Consider the following 16,768-nt stretch of genomic DNA (forward strand, 5'->3'; position numbering starts at 1 on the left):
AAATTAATCGCCTGAAAGTGTAACAATAGAATGAGAAACGGAAGAATCATTCGAGACAGTTACCTTTCCTTTATACAAAGAAGAATTAACAACCGTAATATCAGCAGTAGTGTCGACTGTCATGATACATTTTTTCCTATTTACTTCTCTTCTGAGTAAAATTTTCGGTTTAAAAGAACCAGATGAATAAGGAAAATCAATTGAATTAATTTTTCGTTTTAACGAAATTTTTCTTCGGATGAACCTTTACCAGTAGACTTATGAGAATTATGAATATTTGATGAACTGGCTTGAACAGCATGGAGAATTTAACAATTCTTCTTAGAATGTCCTTTTTCACCACAAATCCAACATTGAAAAATTTGCGAAGAATTTCGATTTTGAGAATTCGACCTAAAATTTCCTTTAAACGAATTATTTTTATTATCTTTTTTGGAATTATTTCTAAAATTATTATTTTTATTGAAATTATTAATATTTTCACTAAAATTATTATTATTATTATTCTTATTATTAAAATTTTTATTCTGACCTCCAAAGGGCCAATCTTCAATCGACTCACGATCTAAAGCTCTCTTAGTTGCTAAATGAAGAGACTCAATTCTCTTCGAACGGAGAGAAAATTATAACTTCAATGTTTTTAGCCCAGAAATGAATTGCAAACCAGCAATTTTATCTCTCTCTTCAAAAGAGACCGAAAGAAACGCAAATTTGACAAGCCTATCCAAATCATTTGAAAAGCTCGTTTTATTTTTATTTTCAGACTGTTTTCTAGCCTGGAAATGATTAAAATAAGCTCTAGAAAATTGAGCTTTACCAAAACGATCTTCCAAAATTTTTTTCAATTTTTTAAAATTCCCTAAATCTTCTAAACTCAAATTTTCTAAAATAACTTGAGCTTTTTCCTTCAAACAGGATACTATAATCGATGCTTTAACTACATTTGTCCACTCATGCAGACGAGCGATTGTCTCGAATTGACGGGAATAAGAACGAATTGCTTCGTGATGGTATTAAAGAAAAGTAACATATTCGTGAGTATTGATAATAAACAAAAAAATCTAGAATTTATTGTGATATTTAATTTCTGCTTGTGTACAACGGTTCATTTTTGATAAACGCAAATAATTTTTTATATTCATCTTATGTAGTGAGTAAATTTGCTTTGTTGGAAATTAATATCCCGCCCGTAAATTTATTGCACAGCTCCGGCTCTTAACTGTATATTTAGAAAATTCAATTTCTATTACAAAAAAAGTTCATTACTATTCATGTTACGTAGATAATTACGTTATTCAGGATGGAAAAAAATCTTATCAAAAGAACTTAAAATAATAGTATAAATTCCGTTTTCGTTTAGTTTTTAATTCAAATTGAATTCGTTCGATTATATCTGTGCTTGTGAATCAATATTTTTACGTGGACAACGCTTTAAAAAATGTTCTATATTCTGTTACCTACCAAATTTGGTTTGAAGAATTGTTTAATACAATGATATTTATTATAGTTTGTAATAAGATATATTACTTAGAATAAATCAGACAATTTATTAATCAATTTTTTATCTGTTTTTCAATTGCTACTATCAATAAAAAATGCGTGGGTGCATCGTGCTGCATGACTTGGCAGTAAAGATAGTAACAAGACTTCCATAATCGCTGCATTCCGTTGGCATTTTTTTTTCCTTCAGCAAAACATCTAAGTCCTTTTGATTTGACGTTTCATTAATAATTATAAAGATCTAAAGTTCGTAAAGAATAAATTTTATTATATTTTAATAAAAATTAAACACTTTCTAGAGCACGAAGAGCATTGGCATGAACATCGGATGTAGCACATAAACAGTTGAACTAGATTTTATAATTAATAAATAATCAAAAGATGCTCATTAAAACAATAAAATATATGATTTACAGTATTCAACCTTAGCGATTAATGATCGGAATGTTGAATAAAACACTTACACAATATGTGAAAGGTCCAATGTTTTCTCTGGTTCGTCGGGAAATCGAGGAATATTATTTTTTCCTTTTTCTGGCATACATTTGAAACTTTTCCGTAGTGAATGACCAATTTGTCTACTCGGAGATTTCTAGAAATGGTTGAAAACGACATTTTTTGATCCTCAAATCAGTAAAGTACTTCAGTTACAAGATCGAATTTAACATATCAATGATTATTCCTTTACTATTTAGCAAATAACTTACGAAATTACTATACTCTTTGGTCTCGTGATCATTGCTATGGCTTCCAGAAACGTGTCCTCTCCAAAAACAATCTTGGCATAATTGATAAGAATAGCATTTCTGACATCGATAGCGGAATCCAGTAAAGTTTGATGTATGACACGAATCACAGGTAACATAGTGGATAACTGCAATGAACATATAACATATGATAGTTACAAACGGTAATCATGAAAAAAGGATTGCATCAAGCTTAAATCATTAATAGTGTAAAATATGACTTTACTTCCTAATTGGTGTTGATGCCGAAAATCTCGAATGGTTAGGTTTCTTTGAGAACGAATAAATTTTAGTGCAAGATTAATATTGTCAAATAATGGATCCTTGTATTATATCAGTTATTTTACCTCGATTACTTGAGTTGATTACTTTGGAGTTGTTTAATCGTCATCTCAATATAAACTTTTTGCGAGTGACATTCTATCCCGCATAAGGACAACTACTAAACTCTAATGTTTTCTCATTCCTAACCCCCCAAATATTGCTGCTACATTGGTAAAAGAATAGAAAAAATGGTCATTTGTTATCTTCAATGCTTCGACTATTTTTTCTTTTATTTATTTTTTAGTCTCTGAATTGCAGTCTAACTCTATCTCGTTTGACATCAAGTTTCATATTTCGATTGGTAGTCATAGCTGTGATAAGTTATAAATTTTACACCTGCTATTATTTGTCATTTACTTGAGTGAAAACCCTCACGCTGAAAAAAAAACAACAGACGAAGATAATAATTTGGTAATTATTTCTTCGATTGCAGTTATCATTGAGAAGAAATTTTAACCTCTACCAAAACGCTCAACGCACCTAAAGAAGTTTTCACTTCAAAAAAATCAATATTATTATAAACATGTGGGAATATGGAATACGGTAACGAAGAATGTAAAAAAACTTGAATTCACCGATTTAAACAAACGAAAAAACTAAAATCTAAAAAAGTCTTTTAACGAACGATAAAAACTTCTGTTTTATTATTTAGATTAACTTAAAACTTTGTACGAATTTTTTTCAGACTATTTAAAATATGTGTGTCAACTATAAAAATTCTAGAATGACCGTAAGACAGTTATTGAAATTTTAAAAAAACAAGAAATATTGAAAATAAAGTCGGATGAGGTACCAGAAAAATGTTACTCTCGTTCTGTCGTTGAGATCACCTAGAAACTCGACTCGATTGCTTTTTACATAGCTAAGAATGGGTGTACGAATATCTAAAATTCTGTATTTTGCTTTTTTTTATTGTTTTAAATATTTTTAAGTAGTAGCTTACGGTCATTGTGGGCTAATGAATATGCACACACGCATTCGTTGGATTTAAACAACATATTTTTTGACTTTTAAGTCAATTTAGGTCGTTGGATCGGAAATACCATGTTTTTTTCTACAAATTTTTTTGTCTTCGGTACTATAGAACGGTGGCTTCTGGCTGTCATGGAATTATAGAGATTTTACTTGCGTCTTGTTTTTTCGAGATTAAAGTGGATGTCATCTGTACAGTATGTAGCTTCTTTGTTGATGGACTACAAGCAGTAGCTGTCCATTCAAATTTAAAGCTGTAGGATGTGAGTAATACGTATTAGTTTCATAGTGGCTGGAAGCCACCTTCTTGGATGGTCGAAGACGGACAAATTTATAACTATAGACATTCGTTGATAGAAAAATTTTGTGTCTTCGCTATAGTGATTTAGATCGATCAGCAGCTTGACAGATATGTTAAAATCGCATGAATTGCATTTTATACAGATTCTATTCATTTATAGGTTTATAATTATATAAACGGTGTATTTACATTGAAGGCGAAGTTGTAATGTACATGTGTGCAGATTCTGTACATTCTGAATACTTATAATCCTTTCTAAGATTATAAATAATGAACTCGTAATAAACAGTAACTACTGTATAGTAGTTAGTGTTAAGTAACTGTAGAATGTACGTAGATTTCTGATTAATTTTTTTAAAGTTCTGTTATCACTTGTTTGTTTGGCAAAGCGTGCTGAATTATTAGTAGGTGTATATTTCTTTGCACGCGTTAGTTTATATTTATTCTCTGTATTCAAGCTTCGTTTCTTCGTTTGTTTCTTATCATCTTCAATATCTGTATCAACATCTTTATTAAGTTTTTGGTTAATCTTTATAATACGCTTTCCTTTCATATGAAGATGTCGTTTTTCCTTTGTTTTTTAAAGAGTTATATCGGTTTGTTATTGTCCCTATTTTTGCGTTTGCGATGGATTTGACGCCGTTTTTAAATATAATGGGATATATGTGATTTGCACTCTTCTATTATTATCTATATTTTCCACTTCTTATCCAGCAAAGATTTACTCACAAAGTACCCTGTATACATAGCTAACTCTCTTTCGCTTTTGGTCTTCTAAAATTATTTCTTTTGTAAATTTTATTGCGTGCTTCGACACAGGCATTTGGTACACGTGATATATTTGGATCGACATGATCGATCGTGAGACAGCTCCAGATTGGACAATAATTCATCATCCGATTCAAGTTCTTTGTACTTCAGTTCTTGAGCTTCTTTCAACAAATCATTAAGACTCTCTTCTTTCCCCATTCCTAACAGATCAAATGCTTTTTCTATTGATTCTTTATTTTTAGTGAGGACTATTTCTGAGATACTTCTGAAAACTGAATTCACTTTTTTTTAAATGTCTACATAAAATTAGTAAAGCCCATACACTCTAATAAAGATGATTTTATTTCGTGTAATTCAGAAAATTCACGTTTTACAATTCTGCTTATTCGATGCATAGTATGTGCACAGCGGCTCAGCAAGAGTATTACGCTGACCAGAACAATTTCATCGGTAGGACAAGTAAACTCTATCTCTAAATGCTTTTTAATGTTTATTCCATTTAATTCAAACATAATCGAATTTATGAGTGCCCAACTTCAATCAGTTATAATTGCTTTCACTAATGGACATTTATGTAATTCTCTGTAAACAAAAACATTGTATTCCTTTAGGAAGGCAGAAATAGATAAAATGTCATGCTGTGACCTTATCATTTTTGCAATGGGTGTAGCAGATTTTGGAGCGCGGATGATTGTGCAATAATAAAATATTGCACTTTTTTTTATGGATTGAGGATTATTTACATTAGCTCCAGTCGAGTAAAAATGTAAAATTACCGTTCCAAATTAGTAACAACATTTAACTATGCTTTTGAATGTAATAATATTTGCAGAGGGAAAGCCACTTGTCTGATGGATGGATCAGCGTTGGTTGAATCATTGATAAATGGTTGAACGATATCTTCAATGTCACGTGACTTCAAATGTTTTTGCTCGGCGCATGCTGCCTCCGATTTTATGATATACTTGCAAACTATGCAACGATTGTCACATTTTTGGACATTTTCAAACTCCTCTGCTTTAAATGATACAGAAATTACTGTGCACGTCAGGAAGTTGTGATGATTTTGACGATCGTCAATTCATTTACTTTGTATATGAGTTGAATGTAAAAAGACTTAGCCGAGTCCTAAATCTTTTTACAACTAGAAATTGGAATTGTCAGTTTTATTATAACGTAAACTGTTACGTTCCATGACAAACTCTACACGAAAAGGAAAATTGCATAAAAATTACCCTGCAATTCAGGGTACCCTGTACAAACAGAGTAGAATACTAAAATGGGTAGTTTTATTTGTTTTCACAATTCACTCTACAGAATGGTAAAAACTTTCTTCTGTTACGTAAAAGCGTAATTTTATACTTTCGCGGTCCCCTCGTTTTTTGGCTCCGAAAAATCGAAAATCAACATTTTAGAGTAATTTTTTCTCTACAATCTTTGTTTTTACGGCGGATTTACGAAAAAAATTATGAAAATAGAAAAAAATAAAAATTTGTATTGGTTTCAGGGTTTTAAATGTTCGTATAAATTCACTCATTCACGTATAACTGTTGATAATTTCTTCACTAGTGTAATGTCTAAATGTATTTTAATTATTTCACATAATTATTTAAAATATATTTTAAGAGAAGCTGAAAGTGAATAGCAATAAACCTTAAGGATTGAGGTAAACGCTTATCACTCAAGTTAGTGAGAAGCAAAAAAATTTCAAAAAAAGAGTACGTAATGTAAGAAAAGCATACGCCCTCTAAAAAGGAAAAGACCATGCGAAGGGACTTCTAACTATATCACATTCAACTAAATAAATACGTAAGGTTTGATGCATCAGTCAGTTGTCGAAAAAGTAAGATCGAGGTCAGATTGTCGTGGAACATCTCTTGAAATCGTAAGTCTTGTTTTGTCTTGAGCATTGTATTAATAATATTTCAACGTTTGCAAACTTTTGTATGAAGTTTATTTGAATGTCACATTATCTTTCAATTGATATTTAAGGTAATTGGCAAATAAGAGTGAATTTTATACTGACTGGAGCACTAAGGACCAATCAATCGTAATACATTTCGACCAAAGTAAAAGAAATTATCTGTTGGTACCGTTTTAATTGTTCTTACAATTTTTCACTAATTTCCATTTAATAAATTTTGTTATTGTTTTTATGTAAATCACACATTGCTACTTTCTCTATCGAAGATCCTTTCAACCCTCTCTATTGGTCGAAAGGCTAGGACTAAAAAAAGGAACTTAAAGTCTCTACGGTTAAGCATATGGTTTACATATTGACACCTTTAAAGAGAAAAATTACATAACACTAGTTATCGTATAGAGTTTCCATATTGTTTTTCATTATCTACACAAAAAAACAAACAAATTGAATAAAAAATTCATGCAAAAATGGTGATTTTCCATATTTTTACAATTTAAAATAATAACAACTTTTCTTAAAATTGACTGTTTCTTGCATATCGTTTGTGCCTTCTTTTATTAAATAATTATCGAAGCAATGTGAACATAAACATTCTCTAAATTACTAATCAAGTGTACAATATTAGAAGCAAACTTCAAAAAGTTAAAAATTACTATTAAAAGAATTGAAATGGGGGAGGGGGGATGTTTAAAAAGCAGACCAAAAGTAAACATTTGTCATGAATTTTCAACGCCCCACCCCTTTCTTATCGACATTCTCTCTAATTTCATGCGAACAATTGAAAATACAAAAATCGGTAGTTTCATTTGTTTTAAAAATTGCAATAATAAATAAATTTTTTTTCAATTTTAATCTAGAATTTGATGAATTAACATTTAATAAAAACTTAATTTTTCGTGAAAGTTTGTCTATAAAAATTTTTGCATTAACCGTTCAATTTTCAAGATCGTTTTAAAATTATTCCTGGAATGTTGGTAATAATGGCTTTGTTACTGTCAGTAATTATTACATTTTATCGATCGTCAAGTCATTAATTGTTTGCTTTGTTTCTGCTATCGTAAAATTTCAGCGCGCCTATATTTTTAATCGATTATTTGACTGTTTGAGCACTGTAATAAATATTCAAGTTTGAGATAATATTTGCGAGTAATATTTGATTAGAATGATAAGAAGGATATTTAATTGATTTCCTGCCTACAAGAGCACTGCAATAGAAGTTAAGAATTCTAATCATAATTGTGTAAGCCATCTAACTAGATCACTAGAAAATATACTAATCAAAGAAAAGTTTGCAATTAAGTACGTACATGTTTCTTCGTGATAAACTTATCTTCTTCGTTATGAGTTGGAATTACTTTGTTTTTTAAGTTGTAACAAATAATTAATCAACAATAGCTATTAGTTTCGTAATTAATAATTTATGTATTAGTGTAGTAATTATCAATAGTGTGTTCTGATTGTGATATGACTTTTTGAGGCACGTTCAATGTTCATTACCTTCAAACAAACAATAGAATTTCTCATCAATCATGGTGTGATAAAGTCAAAGGTATTTTGTGGAAACTGTGGTGAATTATGTAAATGAAACTCTACCACTATGTTTTGACAGTGCCGCAGAAAGAAAAAAGTAAGTGTAAGTAAACGTGCGATACTCGAACAGTGTAATTCCAAGTTGACAGTTCGTACTAATACTTGGTTCCATAATTTTTCGATGAGTTTTCGAAAAAGTTTGTTCAATAATTAACCAATATTTACTTTTAAATCCACTCCACGCATATTATTTACAAAATGAGTTTAAGATATCACCTAATACATACAATGACTGGGCATCTCACATTCGGAATATATATGAATATTGGGTTTTTAAAAACTGTAGTGGAAAAATTGGTGGTCGGCGCAAAATTGTTAAAATTGATGAAGCTAAATTCGGACATAGGAAGTACAATTGGGCGAGGGTTATTGAGGAAAAATGGACTTTTGGATGTATTGAGAGAGAGTCAAATTTATTTTTTATGGAACCAGTGATGGATCGGAGTGAAAAGACATTGTTACAAGTAATCGAAAGGAGAATTAAACCAGGGACTACGATAATATCGGATTGCTGGAGGGCATACGATTGCTTGAATGATAAAGGTAATCATAAATTTTTTATTTTAAGTATTTTTTCTGGATCGTTTGGAACAAAAATTTATTGACACGATTGTACTTACTGTTTTGTACAATTCATAAAATTTTTTATAAATATTTGAGGGTTCAAACATTTAACAGCGAACCACACTTATAATTTTGTTGACCCGGATAGTGGAGCTCATTCATATCACATTGAGAGAATCTGGAGAACAGCGCGAGCCAGTATTCCAAGATTCGAATGCAAGAAGGAGAATACGTTAGGATATGAAGCAGAATTTATGTTTAGATTAAGATATAGCAATCACTGTCAAAGATTGCATAATTTTTTTATTCTGTTACAAGATTTTTTCGAGGATAATATATGTAATTGATTCATTTGATTTATATTTGCCGCAAAAACCCAGAAACGGGAAAAACTTAAATGGGCTATTGTTGTAGTCAACCTTCTTCTCAAAATGCTCTATATCGATGAACGTAGTAATATACACTGTGCGTGTGCTCTCATTGAAAGTTTTTGTTATCAAGGTTTTGACGACTCTTAAAGGCGAACAAGTTCTTATCTGTATGGATGCGAACGCCCAGTATCCTCTGTGGTCACTAGACTTCGACACCAGAGGGGATAAGCTTGCAAATTTTTTTACCGAGTTTGGTTTAGAAGTTCTTAATAAAATCGAAGAACGTCCCACATACAGGTTCTCAAGAGGAGAATCATACATAGACGTAACCGTGGTGACTCAACTATCACAGTCCCTAAGCAAATGCTCAGTCGTAAGAGGGTAAGGTCAGGGGTCAGATTACATGGCCATCGGAATCCAGCTTGGTCAAAGCGGAGTGCAGGGTGAAACTCACGCAGAGGCAACCCAACGGTTCAATGTCGAAACAGCTAATAGGGAAGCCTTCGGTAAGTTGATACCCGAGCTGGAAAGCACACTTTTCGCTGGACTCCCTGATGAACATTGATGGATTTGCTAACAATCTCGCAAATGGGTTAACAGAACTCTGCGAAATATCGAAGCCACGATGAAAAGCACTAAGGAAAGCGAATCTCTGGTGGAATAACCACTTGTCCCGTTGAAAGCGTAATGTCTACAGACTAGGCCATAGATACCAGCGCATTAATAAGCTCGGTGCTGATACCCACCGAATCACAGCAGCGAGACTCCGATACCGCCAGCAAATAAGAACGTACTCTCAAGCGACTAAAAAAGCGAAAAAAAAGAGCTGGAAAAAGTTTGTTACAACCCACGGAAACGAGAAGAAATGGGGTGTGGTATACAAAATTGCAGCCGATAAAATGCGAGTCGAAAAAGTCATGAATGCACTTCGCACTGAAGAGGGTAATAGAACCCTGAACAAAAGCCAAGCGATTGCTGGCAGTACACATAGTCGATGACCATCCAGAAATGCACACAGATTAATCGAGCAGGCTAAAGATAAATGCTCTTAACCTACCCAGTACAGATGATTTAGCACCATTTATGACAAAGAATTACTTAAGCGAGTCGTCCGAACGCTTAAAAATGGAAAATCCCCAAATATATACACAGATGTAGCAAAGCCTAAATTATATCGACCCATATGTCTTCTATCAGTACTAGATAGAATCTTCGAAAGACTTATAAAAATATGGTTTTCCGACTAGCGTCTTTAAACAAGGAAACATCTCAGATCACCAATATGGATTCATGGAAGGGCGATCAACAGTAGATGCAACGCTGACACTGCGAAGAGCAGTGCAAGAGTCTACAGAACGTAACGTAGTTGCATTGCTCTTCGATATTTCAGGCGCATTTGATAATCTATGGTGACCTTCAGTCCTCGAAGGACTACAATCATGAAACTGCCCTTAAAATATCTACAAAATAATGCAAAATTACTTTACAGATACTTTACAGACACAATACTCACTTAATGCAAGAATCTCAAGCTCAAGTTGTCAAAAACAAAAACAGAGGCACTTTTCATGAAACGAGAGATTTAGAGAAGCAGTAACGTACAACAATGTTAGAATCTCTTTAAATGAGAATACGTCAGAAGAATTATCGACGCCGATGATGAACCTCAGGGTACAAACACTTGAGATATGGCAGGCAGAATGGGATACATCCGAAACAGGCCGCAAAACATATAAATTCTTCCCAAACATAGCAAATACACTGAAAAAATTACATAGTTATGGCTTCTTTGCTACATAGGAGTTTAGTAACAGCAATAATGATGTAAAACTATATACCATTTAGAATAGTCAAATTGCCTATGTACATAGATGTAGTAACTATTTGGCATAGTGCGAAAAAAGAATAAAATTTTATGAGTATCTCAACTAGTGGACATATTACTCCTAACATGTTTGCATTATTGGGTCTACAATAAATTATGGATAGGCTATCTTTTCATTTATGATAGGTATTTTCATTTTTTATTCATGAGTCATCTACGTAATATAGTACTGATTCATATAAAACATGAAACGAGAAACCAGACTACAAAGAAATATTTAACATGTAGCATTTTTACAGTATAGTGATGACAACAATTAAACATATATGCCATAACCATGTTCATAGCTGTGAGTCTTATACTTGTGTAGTATGTGCATTCGTGTATTTGTAACGGACGAAACTTGCAAACGATCACCAGTGAGTAGTATCATCTTTTTGTAGGAAGTAAATTGTTAAAAAACAAGTTATACGCTACGATAATGAGTGATATAGCAGTTTTGAGTGTAAGCCTAACAGAAGTAGGTGGTAATAAGTTTTAAATTCTTTTTTACGTAATACTATAAGTACAGTGATGCTTTTTAGATTATTTATGATGCATTAAACAGTGACACGTTTAACGCTAGTTATGAACTCGTACCTCAAGCTATTCAATGTATATTTTTAGACTAGTTTTTTCTATTAATGTTTCAAGTATCCCATTTTACATGCACTGTAAACCTTTTTTCTTTTAAATTAGAGTAACCTTGTAACTAACAGAGATAGCATGTACATTTTTAACCTCAACATATTCATGTTAATGTAACAATTGATCTGAAATGAAAAATTTTCTGACTATTCCTAATGACAATGTGAAAATTGAATGAAAATTTTTTAAAGTGTATCTAAAGCTAGCTTTACATATTATCCATATTTTTTTTTTGTACATTTTATTTCAAAAGCGATTAAGATTTTTTTTGCTATTTCCATCAAGTTATACATGTTAAAAAATTACTTTTTTATTGTAGTTATCGACGACTCAGGTACATCGATACAGTTTGTTGATCAAATTATGACTAATTCAAAAATACAAGATTATGGTTATGATATGATATTATTTGTTGATTCAAATAAAAATTGAATCCGGTATTTAAGTCGTGATAGTAAGGGATTGATGGTAATTCATTCTTATAAATCTAATGGGATTCTATCTGATTCTTTTCAAAATACACTGGTTTGAAAAGTAATCGCTCGTGAAACAGACATAATATTGAAGTCGGCGAATTTAAAGCCCGGCAAAAAATTGGAGAAGTTGCAGTATGTTATTTCTCTGTAAAAATTTAATTTAATCGCTCATTTGTCGACGAATAATATCACGAAATTTTTTTTTCTTTGATTTTCAAATTCTTTTTTTAGCATTGATACTTCGCGGTTTCTTACATTTACAAAAGAAATTGCGGAATTTTTCAACGAAGATCCCGATATTTACTATTCTCCTTTCGACAATAACTTCAAAACTCATGTGACAGGAAAGCTATGGGATCGATATAACACGGTTAAAAAATTATCAAAAAATACCGGAATTTTGGCGAAAAAATAATTGATCAAATTAGTGTTGATTTAACAACAACAAATTCTGAAATCGATGGTTTGTTTTTTATCACTTTTTTTCTTATATCGCTATTATCATTATCAAATTGTTTCATGAGTTCTTTTACTATTAGAATCGATCAAAGACCAATTAGAGGGGCTCAAATTGAACATAAGCCCGTGGACGCAGGTTGATAACAGCTCAGATTGCTTTAGTTATTTCTGTGTTTAATTAAATAAAGGAATAAGCTTAGTAACTTTTCACACTTCATTAATGCTTGTGACTTGAAATTTATAATATCATTTTTCTTCTATACATATTCAATACGACTTTCAACAAATTCATCCAGATTGCGCAGATAATTTAAAAAATCGATGGGATACTTTTGAAATATTCATAAAAGAATATTCATCCTATTACACAGGAAAAAAAAATTCTGTCAAATTCTTGCTTACTCTACTCCTAATTTTAAATGGAGGTAATTTTTATATAGTGTTATCATCTGTTAATTGTTAAGAAGCAGCTACTTATTGACGAGTTATATTTCAAAAAATTTTGCAAAACTAATTTATGAAATTAATTGATTCCATCTACTACAACAACAACTTTAATTTTTTTCACAATAATGATGAAAATTGTCTTCTTGCAGTCAATGAATATGCAGCAATTCTTATGTTATTTGCTCATATTTTGAAACGATTCAATTATTTTCAATAAAAAAAGTTGGTTGTAAGAGAAATAGCTGTAAGTATGCTCAGTTTATAGATACTAAATGTGCTTGTTCTTTTAAGACGAATTACTAATACATCTAGCTCAACAATAGTAAATCGATGTTTATTCTTTATTTAAGTTTTTGGCTTCTTGAATTTGGTGCTTCTTATTAGATTTTTAGACCGATTTTCAATTAGAAGAAGTAAATAAAAAAAAACAAATAAATTGCCTTAAGGAACCGGACAACCATCCAACCATTCATGATCTTTTCTGGATCGAATAAAAACCGCGTTAGTTTCTATGTTATCGTAAATAACGTCAAATTGAAAGTTAATTCTCTCATAGAAGCTGTAGATTTAGCATTCAAAATATTTTTTTTCTGCTGAGTACGAATATCCATACGTTACTGATCTTCATTGCAGTGACTCTAGTTTACATAGTACCACATTTCCTAAAGAATTCAATCGAAGTAAAATAGAAGAAGAAAGTCTTAAACCCTCTACTCCCTCTACATCTCAAATTGGTGCAGTTATTCATGATTGAACTTTTGATTTGAGATCTTTCAAAACAAGTTTAACTAACGAGTCCTTACATTTTTGGTCAACAATGTATAATTACAACGATGTACCTCGAAGTCGTGTACAAGATATTGTAGATTCTATCATAAACCTATTGCAGAATTCTACCACAAAATTGTTTATGGATCATTTTACTCCAGTGATTGAAAGATCTGGGCGAAACTCCAGACAATTTCAATAATTTCTATGTTTGATACACTATTAAATCCATTTAAAAATTTAAATTCAGAATGGTTACGTTTAAAGAAGCTTCAGAAAAGTGGAACTTACATTCCTCCTTCAACCGTACCAATTGGTCAAAAAGATGATTTTGTTCCCAAAATGGACAAGAAATCATGATATTTAAACCTGTCACCTGATTTTTATACCTGTCTGTAATTTTTGAAAAAAAAAGGAAACTTTTTTTGGGGAGAAATTTGTGTTGCTACCCATTTTGTATTTTAATAAATATGAAACCAATAATCCACTGGCTAATCATAGGGATATTGCAAAAACTGGTGCTATCTATCTGAGTATTGCATGTTTACCACCTTCTATTTAGTCAAAATTAGAGAATATTTTTGTTTTTGTATTATTCAATTCTTTAGATGAAAACCTAGAGTTTAAAGTTATTTTAGCTAAAGCAAAAGAAGAATTAATTCATTTAGAATTGCAGGGAATTACATTTTTTAAAGGAACAAAGCAAAAAAAAAGTTTTTTTTTCAGTTGCAAGTATTATTGGTGATAATTTGGGCGTCAATGCAATTACTGGTTTTGTGAGTAGTTTTTCTGCAAACTATTGCCGATTTCGTTTGTTGCATTGTAATGAAAGACAAAAAACGAGTGATAATAGATTATGTCGATTATGTACTCCTGAGAATTATGAAGAAGATTTAAAGTTGTTTTAATAAATTGCCTAATATTAATATCATAAATTCGTTAGCTATTCATGTTATGCACTATCTACTCGAATGAGTATGTCAATATGATTATGGTAGAATTTTATATCACTTTATTTTCGTAAAGGAACTATTCACGATGGATATTCCAAATTTTCGAATTAGAGGCTTTTATATAGGTCTAACAAAAAAGAAATAAACCGATTGAATTAAGAAAAGACTAAAAAAAAGATGAATACATAAATATGTCTTCAGCTGAAATGCAGTGCTTTTCCAGGAATATTACACTGTTAATTGGCGATCTTATTTCAGAAAATGATCCGTATTGGGATCTAGTAATGAAATTGAAGAAAATAAGCGATATTTGCACATCTAAAACATTTCCTAAAAGTATAGTAGCCTATTTAAGAGTTGTGATTCGAGAATATCTCTTTTCATTTCTTTTGTTTCCTGATAGCTTAAAATTCAAGCACCACATTTTATTATATTATGCTGATGTTTTAGCTGCTTTTGGACCTCTTTGAAATATTTGTAGCATGAATTTTGAAAGAAAACATCATAAATCTAAAATAGCTATTCATTTTTCGATAAATAGAAAAAATATTACTCATCCTTCTGGCATCGAAAATCAGTTGAAACTTTATTTTTTATTGCGTAAAGAGCAATGTAATAAACTTTTTACAACAGGCCGACTCGTATCTCTTGATAATTTAAAAAATTTAGATTATCACTAGTCTTTTTCTCCATGACGTCCATCGAATGTTGGCAATATTTTGATGACCAAATATCTTATTTATACGGGTAATAAAATAAGAGAAGAAGCCGTTCTACTTATGGCTTCAGAAAATGGTCCTACATTTGTCATGTTCAATTTATTTCCATAGAATCTACGAAAAACGTGATTTCAGTGACATCATGGATCGAAAATTTTATGTTTGATGATCATTTTTAAGCGTATGAAGTAGAAGAATTACAAGTACGAAATTGGCGCATTATACAATTACTCGACTTAAAGTATTGTACAATAGTCAGATTTGTTACTACAGCAAATAATGAAAAATATATTCCAGAACGACGGATATGAAATTTAAGGAGTACGATTTTCGTTATGTTTTATTTACTTCTATATGCATAAAATATCACTGTAAACATTTTTGTAAATTCTAAAGTATGTCTAATGTAATTTGTAAATTTAACAAAAATGATTCGAATTTTTAAATGTGTACTACGTGATTTTCTTTTAAATTCTCGTTTTAGAAAAATTTTTATATATAGAAATACCTCCTTATTAATTTATGAAAAATAACAGATTTATGATAATGATCTAAAATAAATAAAATAAATAATTAGGAGGGAAAAATCCTGCGGCGGGTAAAAACCTCCAAACAGACCAAAATGATTTAAATTAAACTAATAACGTGATTCTATACAATAAAAGATTTCTTAAGAACTAATCGTCCGTTAGTCAAATTAAAAATTAAAAATTAAAATTTCCATCTTCAATTCCCTTTCCATCCTTCTTTTTCATCAGAAGGAACGACTGGGACGAACTATAAGAACCCAAAGAGTAGGGAATGCCAAGAACTGGAAGGTCATGGAACTGAACAAAATAAAAGTTCCGCACAGAATCAAAGTTCTTAAAAAAATTTTCATTTTTAATCATAAATTCAATGTTCAATTAATAATTAGGTTGAATGGTCACATTTCATGGAGTCAATTCTCCAAATAAATTCCGACTTCGCGTCCTTTATAAATAAAATCTGACTCTCAAATAAATGATTTAATACAGTTACGCATTCTATCCGAACAAAAATATTAGGATACCATGGACATCTAGTACCTCACTTTGCTTCATTTTGGCCAATAAATGGATAAAAGGATTCTGGTACAATGACTCCAACCGTGTATATCCTACAGTAACTCCACGAGAACGCTCCGGGACAGACATTGTGAATTTAAATCAACAATCAAATGATCGATGAAAGCCAACATTCTCAGACTGGAAGTTACAAAAACCCTGAATTCAACAGAAATTAGGAATCCAGAAAGAGTCAAAATAACTAATCATCTACATAAGAAGCGAGTCTATTCACATGAACAACTTTCAAACGACCATTCGGAATTTTATGAATTCGAAACACACT

General features: G+C 31.1%; 1 protein-coding gene across 4 annotated transcripts in view; it reads right to left on the reverse strand.

The window, feature by feature from the left end:
• The window catches only part of LOC118070371 (dystrobrevin beta), a 300,960-nt gene that overhangs the window by 149,145 nt on the left and 135,047 nt on the right, over positions 1 to 16,768 (reverse strand). For all 4 annotated transcript variants that reach the window (XM_035088930.1, XM_035088929.1, XM_035088931.1 and 1 more), the window contains 2 exons: positions 2,208 to 2,374; positions 1,965 to 2,092 (listed from right to left, as the gene is read on the reverse strand). In XM_035088930.1, the coding sequence (XP_034944821.1) occupies positions 1,965 to 2,092; positions 2,208 to 2,374 (295 nt within the window). The remainder of the gene's footprint in view (positions 1 to 1,964; positions 2,093 to 2,207; positions 2,375 to 16,768) is intronic.

This window comes from Chelonus insularis, unplaced genomic scaffold (assembly GCF_013357705.1).
Source record: "Chelonus insularis isolate UGA/USDA-ARS -01 unplaced genomic scaffold, ASM1335770v1 contig_57_pilon, whole genome shotgun sequence".
Classification (NCBI taxonomy): Eukaryota; Metazoa; Arthropoda; class Insecta; order Hymenoptera; family Braconidae; genus Chelonus; species Chelonus insularis.